At 33.8% G+C, this 21078-nt stretch overlaps 2 protein-coding genes across 2 annotated transcripts in view; one reads left to right on the top strand and one right to left on the bottom strand.

Moving 5' to 3' along the window:
* LOC128155277 (uncharacterized) overlaps nt 1–21078 on the top strand; it is a 42319-nt gene that overhangs the window by 2183 nt on the left and 19058 nt on the right. The window contains exons 2-18 of the mRNA XM_052816905.1: nt 59–139; nt 556–614; nt 884–979; nt 1725–1794; nt 1992–2066; nt 2271–2347; nt 2675–2793; nt 3169–3313; nt 3528–3721; nt 3981–4077; nt 4455–4582; nt 5396–5482; nt 5777–5914; nt 9793–9915; nt 10004–10050; nt 10770–10900; nt 11080–11137. Coding sequence (XP_052672865.1) covers nt 78–139; nt 556–614; nt 884–979; nt 1725–1794; nt 1992–2066; nt 2271–2347; nt 2675–2793; nt 3169–3313; nt 3528–3721; nt 3981–4077; nt 4455–4582; nt 5396–5482; nt 5777–5914; nt 9793–9915; nt 10004–10050; nt 10770–10900; nt 11080–11137 — 1706 coding nt within the window. The 5' untranslated portion in view covers nt 59–77. The remainder of the gene's footprint in view (nt 1–58; nt 140–555; nt 615–883; nt 980–1724; nt 1795–1991; nt 2067–2270; nt 2348–2674; nt 2794–3168; nt 3314–3527; nt 3722–3980; nt 4078–4454; nt 4583–5395; nt 5483–5776; nt 5915–9792; nt 9916–10003; nt 10051–10769; nt 10901–11079; nt 11138–21078) is intronic.
* LOC128155275 (uncharacterized) lies at nt 12020–18703 on the bottom strand. Its single transcript, XM_052816902.1, has 9 exons — nt 18568–18703; nt 17409–18228; nt 17152–17245; nt 16808–16949; nt 16313–16390; nt 15835–15971; nt 15151–15197; nt 14953–15070; nt 12020–14727 (listed from the first exon to the last, which is right to left on the bottom strand). Exons 2-9 carry the CDS (start codon nt 18188–18190, stop codon nt 14590–14592), a joined length of 1536 nt encoding a protein of 511 aa, XP_052672862.1. The 5' UTR covers nt 18191–18228; nt 18568–18703; the 3' UTR covers nt 12020–14589.

Here is a 21078-nt window from a genome sequence, read left to right on the forward strand (position 1 = left end):
CATAGTTTTAAAACAATTCACGTGACTTGGTATGAATCACTTTTTTTTTTTATTTCAGAATGATCTAGGTTTTTTCAATGTCGTCTACAGTGGTTTTAACTCAAATTGAGCATCAGGCTGATTGCTTTGATGATAATGAGTAAGTTTTCCAATAATTTATTATTTCAGAAAAAAAAGTGAAAGTGACATCTAACTTAAATGGAAATATTAATGACCTTATAGTTTGATTTATCTCAATAAACAAGCAAAAAACAAAACAAAACAGTTTCAGAACTCAGAATTATTGTGTTGTTGCACAACACAAATTGATGCAGATTTAAGAAAAAATTGCTATGTGCAATCCTATAATGTTGATTTATGTTACAAATATTAAAAATCACTGTAAACTGTACAACGCAACATTGATAGGAAGTTGATATTTTGGGAAATTATTAAGAAATCTTTGAAGAAAGCTAATTAATTGCATGTATTTTCCAACTGAGTAAAGTTCTCTGGCAGAGGTTATTATATCACATTGGAGATTCAATCATTAATGATTACTTTTCTTATTTTTAGGTCTGAAGAATACAGAGAAGCAGATTTAATTGTCTTTGATAGCTGCTCTAAAGGAATAGGTATAATTTAGTAAACAAATATATACAGGTATTAGATTTTAGCAAACGATATGAAAACCTACAATTTTAATAACCTTTGTTCCTAATACACATACCCCAAAAATGTGAGAATCATCCAGTACATTTATTTTAAATGTTATCAAAATTCAACTTAGTTATGAATTCTTGTTTTCAAACACTCTTCAAATATTAGGACAGGAGTTCTCTTACATGCAATACAGACTTGCAGATTATGTTTTGACAAATTTTCTTTTTCTTTTTTTTAACAGGCATTAAAATTTGTGGTGGGTGTAGTCGGGATGGTAGAGAGGTTAATGGTATTTTCATCAAGAGAATTTTACCTGGAGGACTTGCAGATCAAGATGGTAACTTTTTTTCAATCCCAAATGTCAAATCAAGTTTTGGTTTACTGTAGATATTATGTTTATTTGTCTGTTTGAGCAATCCATTTCATTATCACCTTCAACATTTAAGGAATAGTTATTTTGTAGATATGAATTGCCCAGTCTTAATTTGAGTACATTACATGTTTTGATAGTTAGGCATCGTAGGGGAAATAGAGCCAAAACATCTTTCGCACAAATTTTACCAGTTTTATCAGTTTATTATATAAAAAGAAGAAAAAGGGAAAAAAAAATTCCAATGATGTAATAGACTTGTTCTAAAATATAAGGATGGGAATCCAAACCCCACCCCCACAATACCACCACATTAAAGAATTATTATTGAAGTGTCAAAGTTTTTTGACTTAGTTTTCTTGTCAAGAGGAACATGGTTGAGAACCATCTACAATTATTAACATAAAACCATCACCAAGATATGGAAATGGGATCCCCCTAATACCAACCTTAAAAGGTTTTGTGAAATAGGCCATTGGAATGATTTTGTATCGATACATATTTTTTATCTGGATGTTATATTTTGTCTCCATTTAATATTTTCTTGTGTTTTTAATCTGTTATTATAATGATACAGATAAGAAACCTAAAAAAACAAATCACTTGAATATGTATTATTACTCACGATTTAAGTATAGTCACTGCCATAGTTTACTAGGATTTCAATTTCAAGAAACATTGACTGATTTAATATATACATATTGTTTATCAGGAAGACTGCAGCAAGGAGATGAAATCTTATCTGTCAATGGTGAAAGTTTCCAAGGAATTACAAATGACAGGTGCAATACTTGATTTTGTTCATTGATCATAGATGAATATCAGAGGTGTAAATGGGTTTACATGTAAACAAAAACAATAAAATTACTTACATAGATATTATCTAAGCTTATCTACAAGCTTATATGAGGAATACACGTATAAGGCTACATGAATTTTTAATAATCATTAATGTTTTAAAAAATATTTTGTCTTACAGAGCAGTAGCAATTTTACGGCAAGCTTCTGCATCTAACCATGTGGAAATGGCCGTAGCCCGAGATGACCAGTCAAAGTATGTGTGCCAATGACTCCGGTCAAATTCAATGAGTGCTTTTTCTATCCTTATATGTTAATTATATGGAGGTTAAAGGGTTAATTTACAGATGCATTAATATTTTGTGCATATAATACAAGCTTTGATATTTTACGTGGATAGAATTATGAATACAAGATGAAAATGTGTATTGTATTTTATTCAAACTTATTTTTCCTGCAGATCTGAATTTTTGGAAATTCTAGAGAAGCAAAATGGTCTTAGTTTCCCCTGCACTCCAGTTCCAATGGAGACCCAAGGTAACAACATTGGAAAATCTGAAAATTTCATTTGATTAATTAAAAAAAAAATTATTTATCATTTTAATTCATGATGTTACTCCTCATGATAGTTTTTATTTTTGAAAGAAAGAAATTTCTAAGAATATCAATGCATGAAGCATGAATTAGAATGAAGAAATAAAGAGTTTCTGTGAATTTGTAATGCATGTGTATAGGAAGGATAGGGATATCACTATGTATGTTTGTGAAAACAAAAGAAAGAAATACAATGTATCATAGAACATGCTTTTAGGAAAGAAAAAAAAACTTTTATAAGAGTATCATAATACCGGTACATGTTTTTAGGAAAGAAAGAAATTTCGAAGAATGTCATGATGAATGGTACATCAGAGCATGACCGAAGTTCCTGTAGTTCTCCGCGCTATCTAATGGAAAGCAGTCCTCAACACTCACCGAGAGAAGAGGTCAGTTGTCGGGTTTGAGGTTCCCTCTTTGTTCATCTTTTATCATCTATTATTATTTTCATTCAGATCCATTTCTCAAGGTTGCAGATAACCATGTTTTTTCTGTCCTTTTGTGTTTGAACTGTAGATTTGATCTTTACCAATATACCCATGTGGCAAAATGAGGATTGAAATGAATTAAACTATTTAATTGGGAACCATGGATCCATTGCTCCAGGATTTGAAATTTTCTTGGAGATTTCAAACACTATCTGCATCTGCCAAGCTTTTTACTGAAACTATTACTGTCAAATACCTCAGTACATTGCAGTTGTAGTTAAGGTCAGAATTACCAGAATATGAAGAATTACAAGATCAATTCATTCTCTCCCTTAGATTTTACATTTCCACCAGAACAACCAGGACCACATTGTACCAGATAGCTTCTCTTCCACGCAGGAACAACACCAGCCTCTCCACCATTTTGTTCCTAACAGCAGACACATGATTCCCAGCATGGCTTCCACACCTCATAACAACGGTAAACTGCTTAGATTTTCTTCCCTAGCTCTGCAGTGTTTAATTTCTAAACCATCCTAAACACTGCCAATACATGTAGTACATAGTAATCAGGTCATAATGAACTCTGCTTGTCATGATTTATTTTTAATGTAGACATTCACTAAAAAAAGTGAAGCTTGTAATACTTAATTAACAGTACCTAATTAAATTTCACATCTGATGTATTTTAATAGCAGGAAAGATGAGCAGCAACATATCATCTTTATATTCTGTGGATCCATCACCTGTTCATGGAAGCATGACATCAACCTCTGACCCCTTCACATCTGTGACATCTAATGAATCGTCCAGGCACAGACACATGTCAAAATCACGGAAATTGTCTCTAGACCCCACTGTGAGACTCAAGATTGAAAAATTACAAGTGGTATGTAGATGATTAAAGTCATGGGTTAAGTAGTGATTGTAATCAAAACATAAAAATAATGTTTTCTTTTTTCATTCCATTTACAAATTTTATAAATAAGAAATTTTTTAAGGGAGGAGGGGGATTAAAGGGGTTTGATTAGATAAGGATATAGATTTGTATGGATCTGTTTAACATAATATTATTTGTTCAAAGAATATTTTCAGACCCTCTGTTATTGCATTATGGACATTGCTTTGATTATGTTCTTTTTTGCCAGGCTCTGCGATATCTTGGCCTGGAGCCAACTGATGAACAGGAAGTGTGCCTGAAGGATCAGCTGACAGTGGACTCTGCTGGAACTGTCAATTACGGAGGTTTGTCAATTAGATTACTTAGCTGAATTATTAATATACAGTCAAACTTTGTTATCTTGAACTAGATGGGACTGTTTAAAAACATTGAGATATCCAAGTATTCAAGATAACGAGGGTAAAAAATAGGTGGTTTGGACATAAATCACTTCGACATATCCATTGTATTCGAGATATAAGTGTTTGAGATATCGAAGTTCAACTGTATATTGGTGGTAAAAAGAAATTTGGTTTCAGGGGCTCCATCCAATTCTTTGTTTTCCAATTCATCAATGTTAATGACATTTTGCTTTAATATTTTAAGCTACATGAATTTGTACTTGCACTATATAGTTGACAAGTGTCTTTGTGGACTTGAAAATTTACATCATTTATTTCAGATTTCGTGGCTGTAGTTCGAGATGTGTTTAAAGAAGAGCTACAAAGGAAGAAAATTGATCCTCGTGCCATGTTGTTTGCAGCCAATGATATTACAGATTTTGTGGAGCCACCATCTTTTAAACACTCTGTAAAAATATTTAATACATGTACCGTATATACTCGCCTATAAGTCGGATTTTTGGGAGTAGAAAATTGAGTGAAAAGTGGGGGTCCGACTTATAGGTGAGACATAGTAAAAAAATATTCACAAGAGAGAAGTAAGTTATATTTCTTTTTAAATGATAAACAGATAAATGCATTGAACCTGTGTTCATCAGGAAAATTCAAGCAGTCAGTTTTTCACACCTAAGGTGATGATAGATATAGGGGTCATGTCACCTAAAACAACACAAGCCAACACCCCAGTTTAAGGGGCTAATTACCAACCTAATCAGTCAGTAAGGAAATAAATCACTATCATCAAATTTTCAAAAGGACTCTGACTATTTGAATACTTGGTAGTTTTGAAGCTATTACCAACTTGTAATTAGTGTTATAAAAAATAATGGCATTTAAAAATCAAAAGTTATTAACATCATAGACCCATGATAGAAATAGTCTAGAAGCAATTATGGGGTGAAACAAGGGTGAATTTTTTTTAGAACTCAAAACATGTATGATAAAATGTGGTATTATATTGAGAGTATCTGTACATTTATTGTCCTGAAAAAGTGACCCGACTTATAAGGGAGTCAACAGCAAAATCTTCAAATTAAAGCTGGAAAAACGCAACCGACTTATAGGCGAACCGTACTTATAGGCGAGTATATACGGTATATGTTTATTTAAGCCATTTTAAAATATCCATACAATGTACTTCGCTGTGGAAATTTAACATCTGACATTTAACTTGATTTCTTTCAATTGATAATAACAAAATGATTTTGTGTCTTGCCTGAAGGTCAGCCACTTCCATAGTTCTGGTGATGAGTACAGTGAGATTCGACAGGACAGGGACAGGTTACAGCTAGAAGTTCAGAGATTGAGGGTAAGCAGGAGTTGTAATCTAGAGTACCTAGCTCAGTGGTCATTGACTAATATTATTTTTTCATATTGATATCATGTAATCACCTGGTTAAATCTATAGATTTTCATAACCATTGATCTATTGCAGTTGAAACTTCAAGAAAGTGAATTTGCCAGATGTAGAGCAGAAGGGGAGCTTAACAATATAAGAATGGCAAGTGTTAAAATTTTTGTTGAAATTCTTAATTTGAAAAGTTAATTTCATGTATACCTAACCTGGAAATCAACTTTTTGACTATGCATATTTATTCTGCAGAAAGCTGAGAGTGCAATGAAAAAGGTGGAGATTGCAGAGCGAGCCCAGAGAGAAGCTAGTAATGTGGAGAAGGACTATGAAGAGGTGGTGCAACTTCTGGAGGCTGAGGTGGTCAAGTTAAAAGAAGACCGCAAAATAGTAAGTACTGTAAACTGAGAGAAGACAGCAAAACAGTTAGTACTGTAAACTGAAAGAATACCGCAAAATAGTAAGTACTGTAAACTAAGAGAAGACAGCAAAACAGTTAGTACTGTAAACTGAAAGGAGACATCAAAACAGTGCTGTAAATTGAAAGAAGACAGCAAAATAGTAAGGACTGTAAACTGAAAGAAGACAGCAAAATAGTAAGGACTGTAAACTGAAAGAAGACAGCAAAACAGTTAGTACTGTAAACTGAAAGAAGACAGCAAAACAGTTAGTACTGTAAACTAAAGAGGACCCCATTCCAGTAAGTACTGTTATGCTGCAAAACAGTAAGTTCTGTAAAATGAAAAAGGACCATAAACATTAATTACTGAACTGTGTCCGCAAAAAAGTATTGCTTTAAACTGAAAGAGGACAGCAGAAAGGTAATAACTGTAAATGAAAAAGGACCACAATACAGAAGTACTAAAAATTTAAAGTGGACCACAAGACAGAAAGTATTATAAAATTAAAGAGGACTGCAAATTATTAGAAACTGAAACTGAAAGCAGACTACAAAACAAAAAGTACTGTAAACTAAAAGAGGACTCTAAATCAGTAGGAATTTTAACACTAAAAGACTGCATAACAGTAAGTACTGTAAACCGAAAGACGACTGTCAAAAGGTAATTACTGAAAATGGAATGTGGACAGCAAAACACAAAATACTTTGAAATGAAAGTGGACTGCAAATCATTTAGCACTGTAAACAAGAAGAGGACTGCAAAACAGTAAGCACTGAAAACTAAAAGGGGACCACAAAACAGTAAATACTGTAATTTACATGAGGACCACAAAACAGTAAGTACTGTAAACTAAAAGAGAACCACAAAACAGTAAGCACTGTAAACTAAAAGAGGACCACAAAACAGTAAGCACTGTAAACTAAAAGAGAACCACAAAACAGTAAGTACTGTAATTCAAATGAGGACCACAAAACAGTAAGCACTGTAAACTAAAAGAGGACCGCAAAACTATAAGCGCTATAAACTAAAAGAGGACCACAAAACAGTAAGTACTTAAACTGAAAAGAGCAAAACGGTGAGTAATGTAAACTGAACAAGAGGCCCATGGGCCACATCGCTCACCTGAACAGCAGTTCCTTATAACATTACATTTCGTAGCATATGCTTTTTCTATTTTAAACATTGAACCCCTTTCTGGGGACCCAGTTATGGTCCGAGATTTATGGTTGGCTTGAACAACATAAATAGTAACATATGAATGAAAATGTGAAGCACTGCGTGGGACCGCACGTACACAACCTGAAAAACTGAACATAGCAGAGTTCCACTTCAAGAGGAATAACTCTCAGACTGTACAGAACACAAGAAAGATAACTCTTGGTTCCACTACATTAGAGTTTACACAATTTGAGGATCCTTGCATAGTAATCTCACAAACTGTAGCATTATAGTTCTCGAGAAAAACTTTTTAAAAACATTTTCAATATATCTTTCTATGTTAAACTTTGAACCCCTCTTGGGGCCACAGTATTAGTCCAGTGCTAAAGTTTTAATTATTTGGAATCTACATTATTTAAGGATGCTTGCCTAGTTATCTCACAAGCTGAAGCATTATAGTTCCCTAGAAAAAGATTTTTCAACATTTTCCCTCTATATTTCTATGCTAAACTTTGAACACCTCTTGGGGCCCCAGTATTAGATTGAGATCACGGCTTTTATAATTTCGAATCTACACTATTTGAGGGTGCTGATGTAGTTATCTGACAAATTGATGCATTGTAGTTCTCGAAAAGAAGATTTTTAAACATTTTCCATATATACCGGTACTTCTACATTTAACTTTAAACCCATCTTGGGTCTCTAGTATTAGTCCAGGGGTCACTATTTTAAAACTGTCGAACCTTCATTATCCAAGGTTGTATGCATGATAGTAATCTCACAAATTGAAGCATTGTAGTTCTCGAGAAGAAGATTTTTTAACATGTTACCTTTATATTTCTTTAATAAATTTTGACCCCATCTTGGGGCCCCAGTATTGGTCCGGGGGTCACGATTTTACCAATTAGGAATCTACATAAGCGAAGGATGCATGCATAGAAATTCCACAAACTAAAACATTGTAGTTCTTGAGAAGAAAATTTTTAAACTTTTCCTTTATGTTTTTTAAAATGTTTAAATTTTGAACCCCTCTTGGTGCCCATCAATTGTCCGGGAGTTGCAATTTTTTGAATCTACATTATTTAAGGATGTACATGTATGCATAGTAATATCCCAAACAGTTGCACTATAGTTCTTGAGAAGAAGATTTTAAAACATTTTCCTACATATGTTAAAATCTAAACCCCTACTGGGGCCCCACTTTTTGTTCGGGGGTCACGATTTTTACAATCTTCACTATGTATACAACCTTTTGTGTATGTATTGGCATTTTTGGTGAAGTGGTTCTTGAGAAGAAAATTTTTAAACATTTTTCATATGTAGTTCTATGTTAAACTTTGAACCCCGCCTGGGGCCCCAGTCTTGGTCCAAGGGTCACGATTTCTACAATTTAGAATCTTCATTATACATACAAGCTTTTGTGTAAATATTGGCATTTCTGGTGCAGTGGTTCTTGAGAAGAAGATTTTTTAAACATTTTCCTAAGGTATTTCTATGTTAAACTTTGAACCCCGCCTGGGGCCCCAGTCTTGGTCCGAGGGGCACGATTTTTACAAATTAAAATCTTCACTATATATACAAGCTTTTGTGTAAATATTGGCATTTCTGGTGCAGTGGTTCTTGAGAAGAAGATTTTTAAACATTTTCCTATGTATTTCTATGTTAAACTTTGAACCCCGCCTGGGGCCCCAGTTTTGGTCCGAGGGTCACGATTTTTACAATTTAGAATCTTCACTATGTATACAAGCTTTTGTGTAAATATTGGCATTTCTGGTGCAGTGGTTCTTCCTATGTATTTCTATGTTAAACTTTGACCCCCGCCTGGGGCCCCAGTTTTGGTCCGAGGGTCACGATTTTTACAATTTAGAATCTTCACTATATATACAAGTTTTTGTGTAAATATTGGCATTTCTGGTGCAGTGGTTCTTGAGAAGAAGATTTTTTAAACATTTCCCATATGTTGTTCTATGTTAAACTTTGAACCCCGCCTGGGGCCCCAGTTTTGGTCCGAGGGTCAACATTTTTACAATTTAGAATCTTCACTATATATAAAAGCTTTTGTGTAAATATTGGCATTTCTGGTGCAGTGGTTCTTGAGAAGAAGATTTTTTAAACATTTTCCTATGTATTTCTATGTTAAACTTTGAACCCCGCCTGGGGCCCCAGTTTTGGTCCGTGGGTCACGATTTTTACAATTTAGAATCTTCACTATATATACAAGCTTTTGTGTAAATATTGGCATTTCTGGTGCAGTGGTTCTTGAGAAGAAGATTTTTAAAGACATGCACCCTAAACTTACTGTTTCGCAATTATCTCCCTTTTGAAAAGGGCTGTGCCCTTTATTTTAACAATTTATAACCCCCTTTCCATAAGGATGCTTTGTACCAAATTTGGTTAAATTTGGCCCAGTGGTTTTTGAGAAGAAGTTGAAAATGTGAAAAGTTTACAGACGGACGGACAGACGGACGGACGGACGGACGGACGGACGACGGACAACGGGTGATCAGAAAAGCTCACTTGAACCTTCGGTTCAGGTGAGCTAAAAAGGGCCAATATAACTGTAAACTGAAACAGTAGAGAACCCAACAAAACTGAAAGAATACACTAACTGTTTATGTCCTATAAATAATGTGGGATTTCATTTTTTTTCCAGACAGAGAAAAAATGTAGTTTTGTTGCATAATTGAAACTTTGTTTTTCTATTAATAGAATGTTCCAAGTAATGCAGAGACTCAACAACAAATGGCAGTATTTTCCTGTCAATTGAAAAAATTAGAAGCAGAAAAGAAGACTTATGAAGTAGCAACTGAAAAATTGTTACAGTTTGCAGAGGTACAACAGTTTCGTCACTTTGTTTGACCAAGTATCTACATTGTATCTTCGAATTAGTAAATTGGTACGTTTTCTTTTCATTCTTCAGAATGTACATGAAGCCATGGTGTCACAAGGGAACAATTTAGGGGCAACGTAAGTTTTTTTTAGAATATCCATGTACAAGCACACATTCATTGTACAATCTAAAATATTTACATTTGCAAATATATTTCCTTATATGAACCTATAGAATAGCGAAAACTTTCAATTCTTTATGAACCTTTTCATAACGTCACAATGATCATAGCACGCACTTATCGCTTGTCGCTTGGTTTAATGTAAACTTAAAATCTCGGTAATTTTAACACTTCTGGACGATGTGTCTTTTTCAAATGTAAATATAAGTAATAAACAGCAGTGTTTAAAAGTTCACCGGGATATGAAGTTGGTTGGTACGTGATCAAATCTACCGAGAAGCCCTTCGAGCTTCACAGGATTTGATGATGTGACCAACTTCATATCCCGGTGAACTTTTTAAATTTGCTGTTTATTTCTTAAACAATGGTGTACAGCATATTTTTGTTTGACTTGAACTTATGTTTACCTTACACTTTTGATAGAAAAGCATTCAGAAAACAAACTTACTTTATTTTTCGATCTTTGGAATATTTCATTTGAAAAGTTGTAAAATATCATACCGGTATAGTTGTACTTATTTTGTAATGAAATAGAAAATTATGCATTTGTAAGGTTTATTTCTTAATTTCACAATATTCAGTATTTGGTTAGGTCATTGTCGTATACTTGGTAAGGTACCGTATCTTAAATTGATGATCAGTGACACTCATTTGTGATCCCACATTTTAATACAGGAAAGGAGACCCAGCTAGAGGGAATCGTCCACCAGCATACCTGGGCAGACACAAACAAACCAACCCTAAAACCATCGCAGCCGAGGCTAAGGAAGTTGTGACTGCTGTTAGGGCCATCATTGAGAAAGATCGTAAGTTGTCATCTTTTAGATAGAAATGGTGTTTGAACATAGATCAAAGGCAAAGTTTGTTTATGTTAGATTTACTTACGATGAATGAATTTCCTGGTATTATTCTGTAAAAATAGATGGATGATTTTTTAGAATTTTTTTGAATGGTGTTTATTCATATTTTTTCATATACAATGTAGCTCTACCATATGGATGGGAAGAGGCATATACAGCAGATGGCTTGAGATATTACATAAAGTAAGTCGCCAAGACAAACATTTTTACTGTATGTATAAAGATGTGCTGGTTTAACTTAAAGTTTTCAAAAGAATGGTACATAAAAGTAACGTACACCATGACTTCTTCCTTTATTGAAGTTAAAGTTGCTGCAAATTGTAAATTATTTTTAGCTTTTTTACAACATAATATCCCATAAATAAAAGATTTAAATTGAAATTTCTTCCAAATTTTGCAGCCATGTTACAAAAACTACTACCTGGTCACATCCCAAAACAGGCGTCCAGCACATGATGTCTTCTCTCGAGCCCAAGCCAGCGGCTCCCAGGAAACTCTCAGCCTAACTGTGCCATTATGTTCTTACCTAATGAGTCTCCACAAATCAAGGAACATAGAAGCCTTGGCTTGTTTTACTTTTAATCATATCTGTCTGATAACATTATTTCTGTGTCAACTTGAACAAACATATTTACATATATTTATGGGGTATGTAGCCTCCTTTAAACTATGCAATAGTGTATTGTGCACCTCGGTGAGTTGGTTGCTTTATTTTTGATAATGATAACAATGTTTTTGTACAATGGACATTTCTACTCTAATTTTCTGCAAGTCTTCCATTTTTTTTTCTATTGTGTGTAGGGCATATACATTTATTATGATGGTCCAAAGATCTGGAAAAATGACTTTTGTAACATCAGTCAATGATGTTTATGATCCCTGTTTTTCAACTTCTATTTGTTCAATTTACAAGTTCGTAAATGTTGAAAATATTTTAGTGGAGACAGCTAAATTGACTTCAACTGCTAATAGTCATTAGAAACATAGTTAAATTTCAAGAATCTCCATATCAAATAATGCATAATTACAGATACAGAAGATGTATAATGGATCCATTTTTTTAACTACAGAACATATACATCTATTTTGGGGTATTTTTCTGGTTAAAAATGACCAAATTAGATTTTTTAATGCATATATTTTTATATATCCCATGTCCCAACAACTTTTAAAAGCACTTTCAAAGAATAACAATGATTGGTTGTGGAATGTTGTAAACATATTGAAATGTTGCAGCTTTTAATGTAGATGTGAAATCATTTTTACTTCTTTTGTTTTTTTTTTACCGTTGTCCGAGTCAGAAATTCTTAGTCTGTTAAGGATCTGATGGATTTTAGAGTTGTGATACGAAGTCTAGTCATAAACAGGTTGTACCTCAATTTTTCTGACAGATTAAACTATATCTGCCCCAACTGATTTGCCTGCTACAATGCTGATTCATCAGTGAAAATGTATTTGTGGAAATAGTTATGCAAAAATATGTTGTTCTTTTTAATAAGTATTTTTGGAAGTGATTGTTCCTTGGAATTTATGCGTTTGAAATGAGATATAAAGGACTTTTGCTTATTTGGATGTTAAAGTGTAAAAGTCAAATTTAATCATGAAATGGTTGGACTGGTACATTTATCTGCTAGCAATTTTGTAAATTTATATTAACTTTTCTTCCTGTTTCCATAAATTTGGATTATGCAAAACTGATTGCAAACTGCAAATTAAAAACAAGAATGCAGCATCCTTTCAATATGTGGACTTTGAATCAGAGTTTATACTTTAGTTTAAACAAATTAGAAATATTAACAATTTTGTTTACTCTAAATTACAACAAATCTACCGATACTTGTGATATTCCTAAGTAGTTAGTTTACATACTATGCCTATTTTATAATGATCTTATCCTGTCTCTGAGATTTTCCTCCGTCCCACTGGATTCAATTTTCAAAATTGAAAAAGAATAAATGCTTATCACATATTTAAAGTGGTTGCCTTTATTTATTTTGTATAATGGTATTGCTTTTAGGATTTGAGGGCAGAAAATTGCGAAGCTGCAAATCTGTAACTCAAGGGCTCATCAGTTAGGCCAGTAATTTAAAGGTTCCTGGTTCAAGCCCAGCTGTGGTCACTTCATGTTGTATCACTTGTGTGTCGTGTCCTTGAAAAAGAAACTTTACCTGCATTGTCTTGGTCCACTTAGCTGAAATTGGGCACAGGCTTACGCTGAGGGTTAACCTGCAATGGACTGGTGTAGTGACTCCCATCTGCTTAGCCTTAGCACCATAAAAACCAAGATAAAGCACAGGTCCTTTGCACCTTCATGCTTGGAGAAGGATTTAATTTTAGAGCAGTTACAAATTTTTATGAAGAAATTTTTACAGTAATAAGAAAGGATAATTGTTTCAAAATTACTGGAGTTTTTATGCACTATAAATTGCAAGGTTTTTGTATGCAAGAACTGATCGAAGCCCTTTGACTTGTCAACCTTAATTTTTCCCGTAGCTACTTATATACAGATATGCAGGCAAATGTCAGAAGAACAAAGTAGAACAGGAAAAAATGTCCAAAGGTTTTATATTTTCAAATGAGATATAATCTGCATGCACACATTTTCAAGATCCAGAGTTGTTAAGTTCTGATTAAAAATGATCTGTGTAAATTATAAAAAAAAAAATAGACACCTTGAGAAGGTGACCTTATCATCTGACCCTGCTTTCAGAAGGACATTAGGATCAAAAGCATATAAGAGATCTTTGCTTTGATCTCTGATTCTTTTACTTTTTAGTTCAAGGTCATTGCACATCCTTAATCCAACAGCACTTTATTTTGTAATATACTGCAATAATGAAAGGGGGGGGGGGTAGTAGGGTCAAGACAAGGATTTTAAACAAAGGCCTACTATGACCTTGACATAGATACATAATGCAAGGTCAATGCAACTCTCCTACCTATAGATAATCTTTTGGTAAAGAATCAGCAAGAATTTATGACAAAAATCTGGATTTTAAAATATCTCTTATGATGTCAACCTTTTACCTAGAAATGCATAAGGTCACTATAACCCTTTATTAAAAGTGCATTGTATGAAGAATGAACCAGATAGGGCTAAGGGGAGAGAATATGTTAAGACAATAATTTTTGTAACCTTGAACTTTTTATATGTTATGGTCAGGATAAGGATTTTACACACAAGTATGATATGACATTAACCTTAGACATAAACAATTGTTCAAGGTCACTGCAATCTTTTAACCAACACAAGGTTCCCCCCAACTTCATTGTGATGAGCTAAAAATATAAGACCAACCATTTTGACTCATTATCTATTGATATTACTTTCAAATCATCAATTCTAAACAATGTATTTTGGCAAAGTCTTTATCACATCATTTCATATTTTCTATAAACCACAACTTTTCCACTGTAAAGTGATGATCTTAAAATGGGTTCCATCTTTCACAGTCTATCTCACTTGCTATCTGATATATAAATGTACACATCTGACATTTCTGCCAAAACATTATTTACAGGTATCTAATAAATACAGGACCATTCTCTTGAAGTTGCAACTTGTCTTTTTGTTGAAAATCTGTTCTGCTGGGCTAGCAGGGAGGATTAACATAGAACATTTCGCTATGAGACCATCAAGTAGCAGACAGTCTGTTGTTACAGATTGATTTAGACAAGTTAAGTCCCTTGAATAACTGGTCCTCAATATTTTCTGGATCGTCAGTAGGCCTAGGTAAGGAGCGGGCAATGTCTGCTATCAAGTTGATTGAATCCTACAAAATTGATCATAACAAAATTACAAAGGTACATGAGCAGAAAAAGGCTTCCATAAGATACTCTCTTATGAAACTTAATTCATATTGTGGCTGCAACATGGCTCCCAGGGATTGACAAAAATAAATTAAAGTTTGGTAAGAGATTTTTTCAGAATTCTTCTCATATGTCCCAACTAAGAGTCACTAGGTGATCACTATTTTGCTTTTCATATCAGAACTTACCATTTTGACTAGATGTTTATGATAAGCATCCTCCATCTCCCTTTGTCTAACTTCTCGTGTTTTTAATCGAATGAAGTTCCTTTCAGCAGCTGCAGCATCCAACGAAGATTGGTGGGCCCTAAAATTGAATTTATAAAACTCATCATCACTGGTACTCCCAGTCAATTATATCATGATAGGAATTATAAGTTTACTAACCTGCATTCTCTGCACTTCTTAGGATCATGGATTTCTGTATTAGCTGCCTGTGAAATACAGAAAGAAAATGTCTACCGTTCATTTATACTGAACATGTTAATGATCATTAAATATTTGTTTTTGTGCCCCCTCCTCCCACCTCTTTTTCTTGATTATCAAAATAATCAGCATGAAATCTTTAACAAATGTCGGAAACCCACAGTTAGTCTCGTCTGCACAACTGGCAATGGGATTCCAATGATGCTCTTTCACTTTAATAGAGACCTTCTTTACACAATCCTGGTACGGGTACTTTAATGTGCTAAGAGCGAGATATACTATTTGGTGCAAAATAGAATAGAATTAAGATCTAAAGAGAACCTAGTATATTATTTTTTGCTATAAAATCAAGCATTTATATTTTGTATACTTGTACATCATCTACTTTAGCCAGCAAAGATGATCATTTTTCATCAGTACTTTGTTGTCAAACCAAATTTACATGATTAATAATATCACATATGCTGTGTTGAAAATGATGACGATAAACTCAATATGTACACATATATATGCTATAAAGTTTACTGAAAGTCAAAAATCTATTTTTCATTTATCTAAGAGGGTCCTTGAGATTCAAGCATTGTCTTTTTTACTTCAATGCCGAGTAATTAGGAAATTCCAAGCCAACTGAAATAAGCTTCTAACCTTTTCCATATCCTGGATGAAGTTATGAAGCCTGAGTTTGTCCAGTATACAGGGATGGACTCCATAGTCTGAGATGCTCCAAGTTTTCTTACTCTCCCACTGGTTAACATTCTCTAGAGAAGGCGTGTCTTGGTCTCCTGCAAAATAAGACAGCACACTTACAGTAAAACACGGAGCGAAGTGCCAGGTACAAGATATTTTGATTTGTTATAATTGTAATTTGGTATATATAATAAGTTTAAAACACATTTATAAGATTATGAAAAATAAATAGACTTCCATTTAAGTGTGAACATGGAGTCCAACCATGTTTTACTGTTCTGTATGGTTTTCAAAAAATAGTACATATCACTGATATGATTTGGGATTAAATTATAAGTGGGGGTTTTCACTGGGATAACAAATATTGATTATACCAACAATTCATTTGAAAATCTTTTTACCGGTACATCAAAAATTATTGAGAAAAAATACACACCTGTGTAGAGTTTCTTTTTCAGTACCTTCATCTTTTTGTGGATATATTTTCTGGCATGTTTGTCTAGTTCTTCATACTCTGTTTTAAAAAAAGTTATTACAATCAATATAATATTGGTATTCAACAACAGAATATACTGTAGAAAACAACAACAGAAGACATACAAAAATTTTGCAAGAAGTGGTGAAAGAAAATCAGTAGCTGCTGTAGTGAATGGAAACCTAAATCAGAGACAGAGCACACACAGTTTTGCTGTAAATGGATTTAAGAGGGTGAAAACAGTATGTATAAGTAAAAATATATGTACCGGTAGGAAGGATAGGAGATGATGCAGTTGTACAATTAAAGACACAGGTGAATTAAATTGGTACCAAGAATAAAAAGAAAGAAATCGAGAAAATCTAATAAACAAAGAAGGTGAATATGTGCATTAGAGCCATAGACGAAGGAGTCATCAGAAATAATGGTGCAAAAAAGACAGTTAACTACATGTACCTGGTCCCTCCAACTCTTTGTCAATCAGCACAGATATATCAGTCTCTCTCATTGGCTGTTGTTTTATGTGGGTAATCATGGTAGCCACAAAGTTCTCCTCCGCCTCCTGGCTGATTTTCTTGATCTCTGCTTCTTTCCGTATCTACAAAATATTGCAGTAAATTGTCATTTGTGCAAAGGTATCACTGGTACACTTTCCTCTTAGTGAAAACAAACACTGACAATTTGTCAATCTGACTTTCTATGCTTAGCCTGATCTTTAATATGTGCAGTACTGTTATATCTTTGAAATAATGGAAAAGAGTGTAACAAATTATTTACCGTAACATATTTTTACAAGTTACCTTTTCTGAGTCCTCTAGACTGTCTGTGGGGAGGAACGTGTCAGTGTAGTCTGTTTTCAAGGAGCTACTTTTCTCAAAATCTGTGCTGTATTCCCTAAAACATACACTAACACTTTTATATTGACCTTTTTCACTATTCAACTTGCAAGAGTCTAAGCTTAAAATAGCAAGTAAATTATCTAAGCCATTCTAAATTTGTCAATACCAGGTAACTATGTAAGAGATTTGTTTGTGTTTTTTTAATTGAGATACGATACCTGTCCAGTTCTGACTCTTCTTCAAATGTGAGTGTATAGGATTCCGGTGTTGGGGAAGCCGAGGCAACACTCTCCTCCAACGATCTAAATGTACTGGACTCAGTCAATGATTCCTCCGTAAATGTAGAGTAATGGCTGTCATCTGATTCATCTGTCTCTGCCTGGAAAGATCTACTATCCCTCTTGGAAGAGAAAAGTTGGCCACTCGAGTTCTCTGTGGAATGGAAAGTGTCTGAATAATCATATTTTGTCTGTTCTTGGTCACTCTTTGATGATACGACTGGTGATTTCTCATCCTCCAGATTAGATTGGTCACTTTCAAACGTGTTGGAATACAATGACTGACTAGATTTTGTCTCCGACAGGGAAGGAATTCTCTCTGTCACTGTAACAAACTTCTCGCTTTCGTTCTCTGATATGCAAGTCTCAATTTCTGTCGTAGCTCTCTCTGTGTGGGACTTGCCATTCCTCTCCGTGAAAGGCATTTCCGTAACTGATCGCCCTGTAAAAGGAATTTCAGTTTCTATTGTTTCTGTCACATCATTTTCTTTGAAGCTAATCATGGTTTTTCTTGGGGTCTTTTTCCTTTGATAACCCACACTTGGAATCCCAGATTCACTTACAAAAGTGTCTGAATACTGCACTCCCTTTGAGCCCCCATCACTGGACTCGGAGTATAGGGAGGAGGAGGCAGGTGTTCTCGGACTTCTGCTAATGCTCCCAAAAACTGGCAGAGCACTCTTTACAGGCTTTGATGGTATTTTTGGGTGAGATAGATACATGGTTGATGGTTTTACTAATACAGTGGTTCCTTGTAAATCTGAAAGATTAGAGTGATCTAGATAGGATTACCAGGTATACTTGAATGCACAAAGGTGAGTTCAAGAAAGGTCAACTTTTACAGTGTATCACAAGTAAATAAATATTTGAATTTCCTATATAGTCACGCAACCACAAATGAACTGTATTCTCTTACGAGAAGTGGACAGGCATAGCCTACATCCACTGGATGTAGGCTATGCCTGTCCACTTCTCAAAAGAGAATAAAATGAATTGATAAAGTTAACTATCTTTCAATGTGCTTTGATAGACAATTTAAAACAAACGCATTGCATCCTGTTGTTGCGTCTGCCTAAATATACCCAAAAAACGCACGTACCTGTCCCCAACCAGCGACGAAGCCCATACTTTCCATTTCGTTGTTATGACGCACCTGCACCACAGTAAGAAAATAACTCGGTCATTGAATAATTCGAAATAACATGACCCCGGCTATAACGTTCAGCGCTTCCGCGTGCTCCTAAATTATTTTATCTATAATTATTTGCCAAAATTAATATACAATAAAATTGTGCAATATATAACTTTGTGAATATCTCTACTGTCTATCTGTCTGACACGAAATGCCATAAGTGGCATAACGCATCCACTTTTCATATTGAAATTAAATTTCGAAGGATCCCCCTACCACTCTTTGAGAGCAAATAAAAAAAATATTGTATTAAAAAAAATTTAACCATGAATTAAGTTTTTTAAAGTTTTTTTGTTTTTGTAGGGTTTGATTTTATCCCCCCCCCCCCCAACCCTTTTCTGAAAACGAGTGACTTGATATCTTTTCTTTGAAATTTTTGGTCACGAAATATATAAAATGGTGTTAAATTCGTATAAACCTAGCTGAAAAAACGTTTCCAAGAAATATAGAATTTTTTCAAACGAAATATCATTTTCATGGATTTGGTTGCTATACAAACATGGTGTGCATTATCTTGAGTATATTTCAAGGATAATACACATGTATCCAAATCCATGAAATGACATTTCGTTTGAACAAATTCTATATTTCTTGGAAATGTTTTTTCAGCTAGGTTTATACGAATTTAACATCATTTTATAGGATACATTTCGTGACCAAAAATTTAAAAGAAAAGATCTAGAGAATGAATTAAATACCAATATATATATGTCCCCCTGTTTCTGAAATTATTTGTAATCATACCGGTATATAAACTGACACGGCTAAAATCTACATGATCCAGTTCTAACCAATTTATTGGTTGGTCGAAACCTTCCGAAACCTAAAAGATATCGCAGATTGCACGAAATATGATAATGATGATATCAAGCTAAAATTCCCATATACCTCTATATAAGAAGAAATGGCAATAGTTCTTCTATCCAACGTTCTGACAATTTAAGCTTAAAAGCATTGACAATAAATCAAATTTACTTACTTTAAGTTTTTATTATAAAATGATGTATGTATATAAACGGGCTGTGAAGGTAGCGACCATTGCAGGGAGGAAAAATACATTACATTCAAACGCGGATTTTGTATTTGAAAAAATATTAACGCTGAAGATTTAATCAAGATTAATTTCGTCTAACATTATGTCATGTAAAGTTTGGAAATAAAGGGTCTTTGAAAGGCTACAAATACGTACATAATGGAATGTCTATTGTTCGATTAATGTTCATTGTATTTAAACTTGTGTATGCAATGAATATAATATTTCTAAATACTAGTAATAAAAATATTTTAAAAATAAATCTTTTCATTGCTTCTATTTACGCCTCTCACCGGCCCTCTCTTTAATTAAAACTGCGTTTATTATCGTTATCGTCTACATTAGTACATTCGATAGAGAGAGTGGCCAACTCTGGTCAGGACGTTTTTTAAGTTTCTTTTTTTTTATTTCCATTCATACACAAGACTGTAAATAATAATTGATTGTAGGTATTTAAATAAATAAACGCTGTCTCCTCAGTTTGAAGGCATTTGATCAGACGTGGACAAACTTAGATCTAATATGGCTCGATCGTAGCTATATGAACAAAATTGCGTTTCATTAGAAATAGGGAGACTAACACAAGGCAGACGTAAAAATTTATGAACTAATTAGCAAGTTTAAAAGTTAGTTAGTGTGGGCATGATTGGTCACGCGAGCTATCATCACCCTTGGCTAGAGAAGTTCACCAACTGATGTGTTATACCAGAATCGCATACTAGGGATGACCAGGGTACTGTTTATGTGCGTAATATAATACCGAATTTTCACTGCTTCAGTTGAAGGCATCAAGGTCAACAAAAAATATTTTTAAAAATTTCACTTATTCGACAACTTTGTGTTTTCAGACACAAAGCGCAAATAATTCATAAATTGTCCGTTTCCAGAATTCCGTGTTCAAACACAAGTGTTCCGCACATTTAGTTACTTGTGTAATTCAAGAAAATGGACAATTATATATGACATCCGAAGAACTGCCACTTGAAATTTGTTTGATCTGCTTTTATCATAGCATCTACTAATGTTTCAGGATTTCCTCCTATTTCAGTAATTTTCATGTTCGAACTTTTTTTTCACATGCATAAATTACTCAATTTCCTGGAAAATAATACAGCATCCTGTTATATTGCATAATATTTCATAATCAAATTAAACTATAATTTGCCCTCCAAAATCCAAATGAAACTTCCATCCTCGAAATTGCACTGCAACTGCATATTGTAGAACAGATCTTTTTATATGCACTTGGCACTGTGGTGGATAATCAAGACCAATAAATGGAGATATTTCTTTATTCAAGCTCACATATAATACAACTTATTATTTAAAATTTACAACTTTGTGTTTAAATGGACTATACAAACAAAATCCATTGGGCCAGTGAC

Source organism: Crassostrea angulata, chromosome 7, assembly GCF_025612915.1.
Source record: "Crassostrea angulata isolate pt1a10 chromosome 7, ASM2561291v2, whole genome shotgun sequence".
In the NCBI taxonomy this organism is placed as follows: Eukaryota; Metazoa; Mollusca; class Bivalvia; order Ostreida; family Ostreidae; genus Magallana; species Magallana angulata.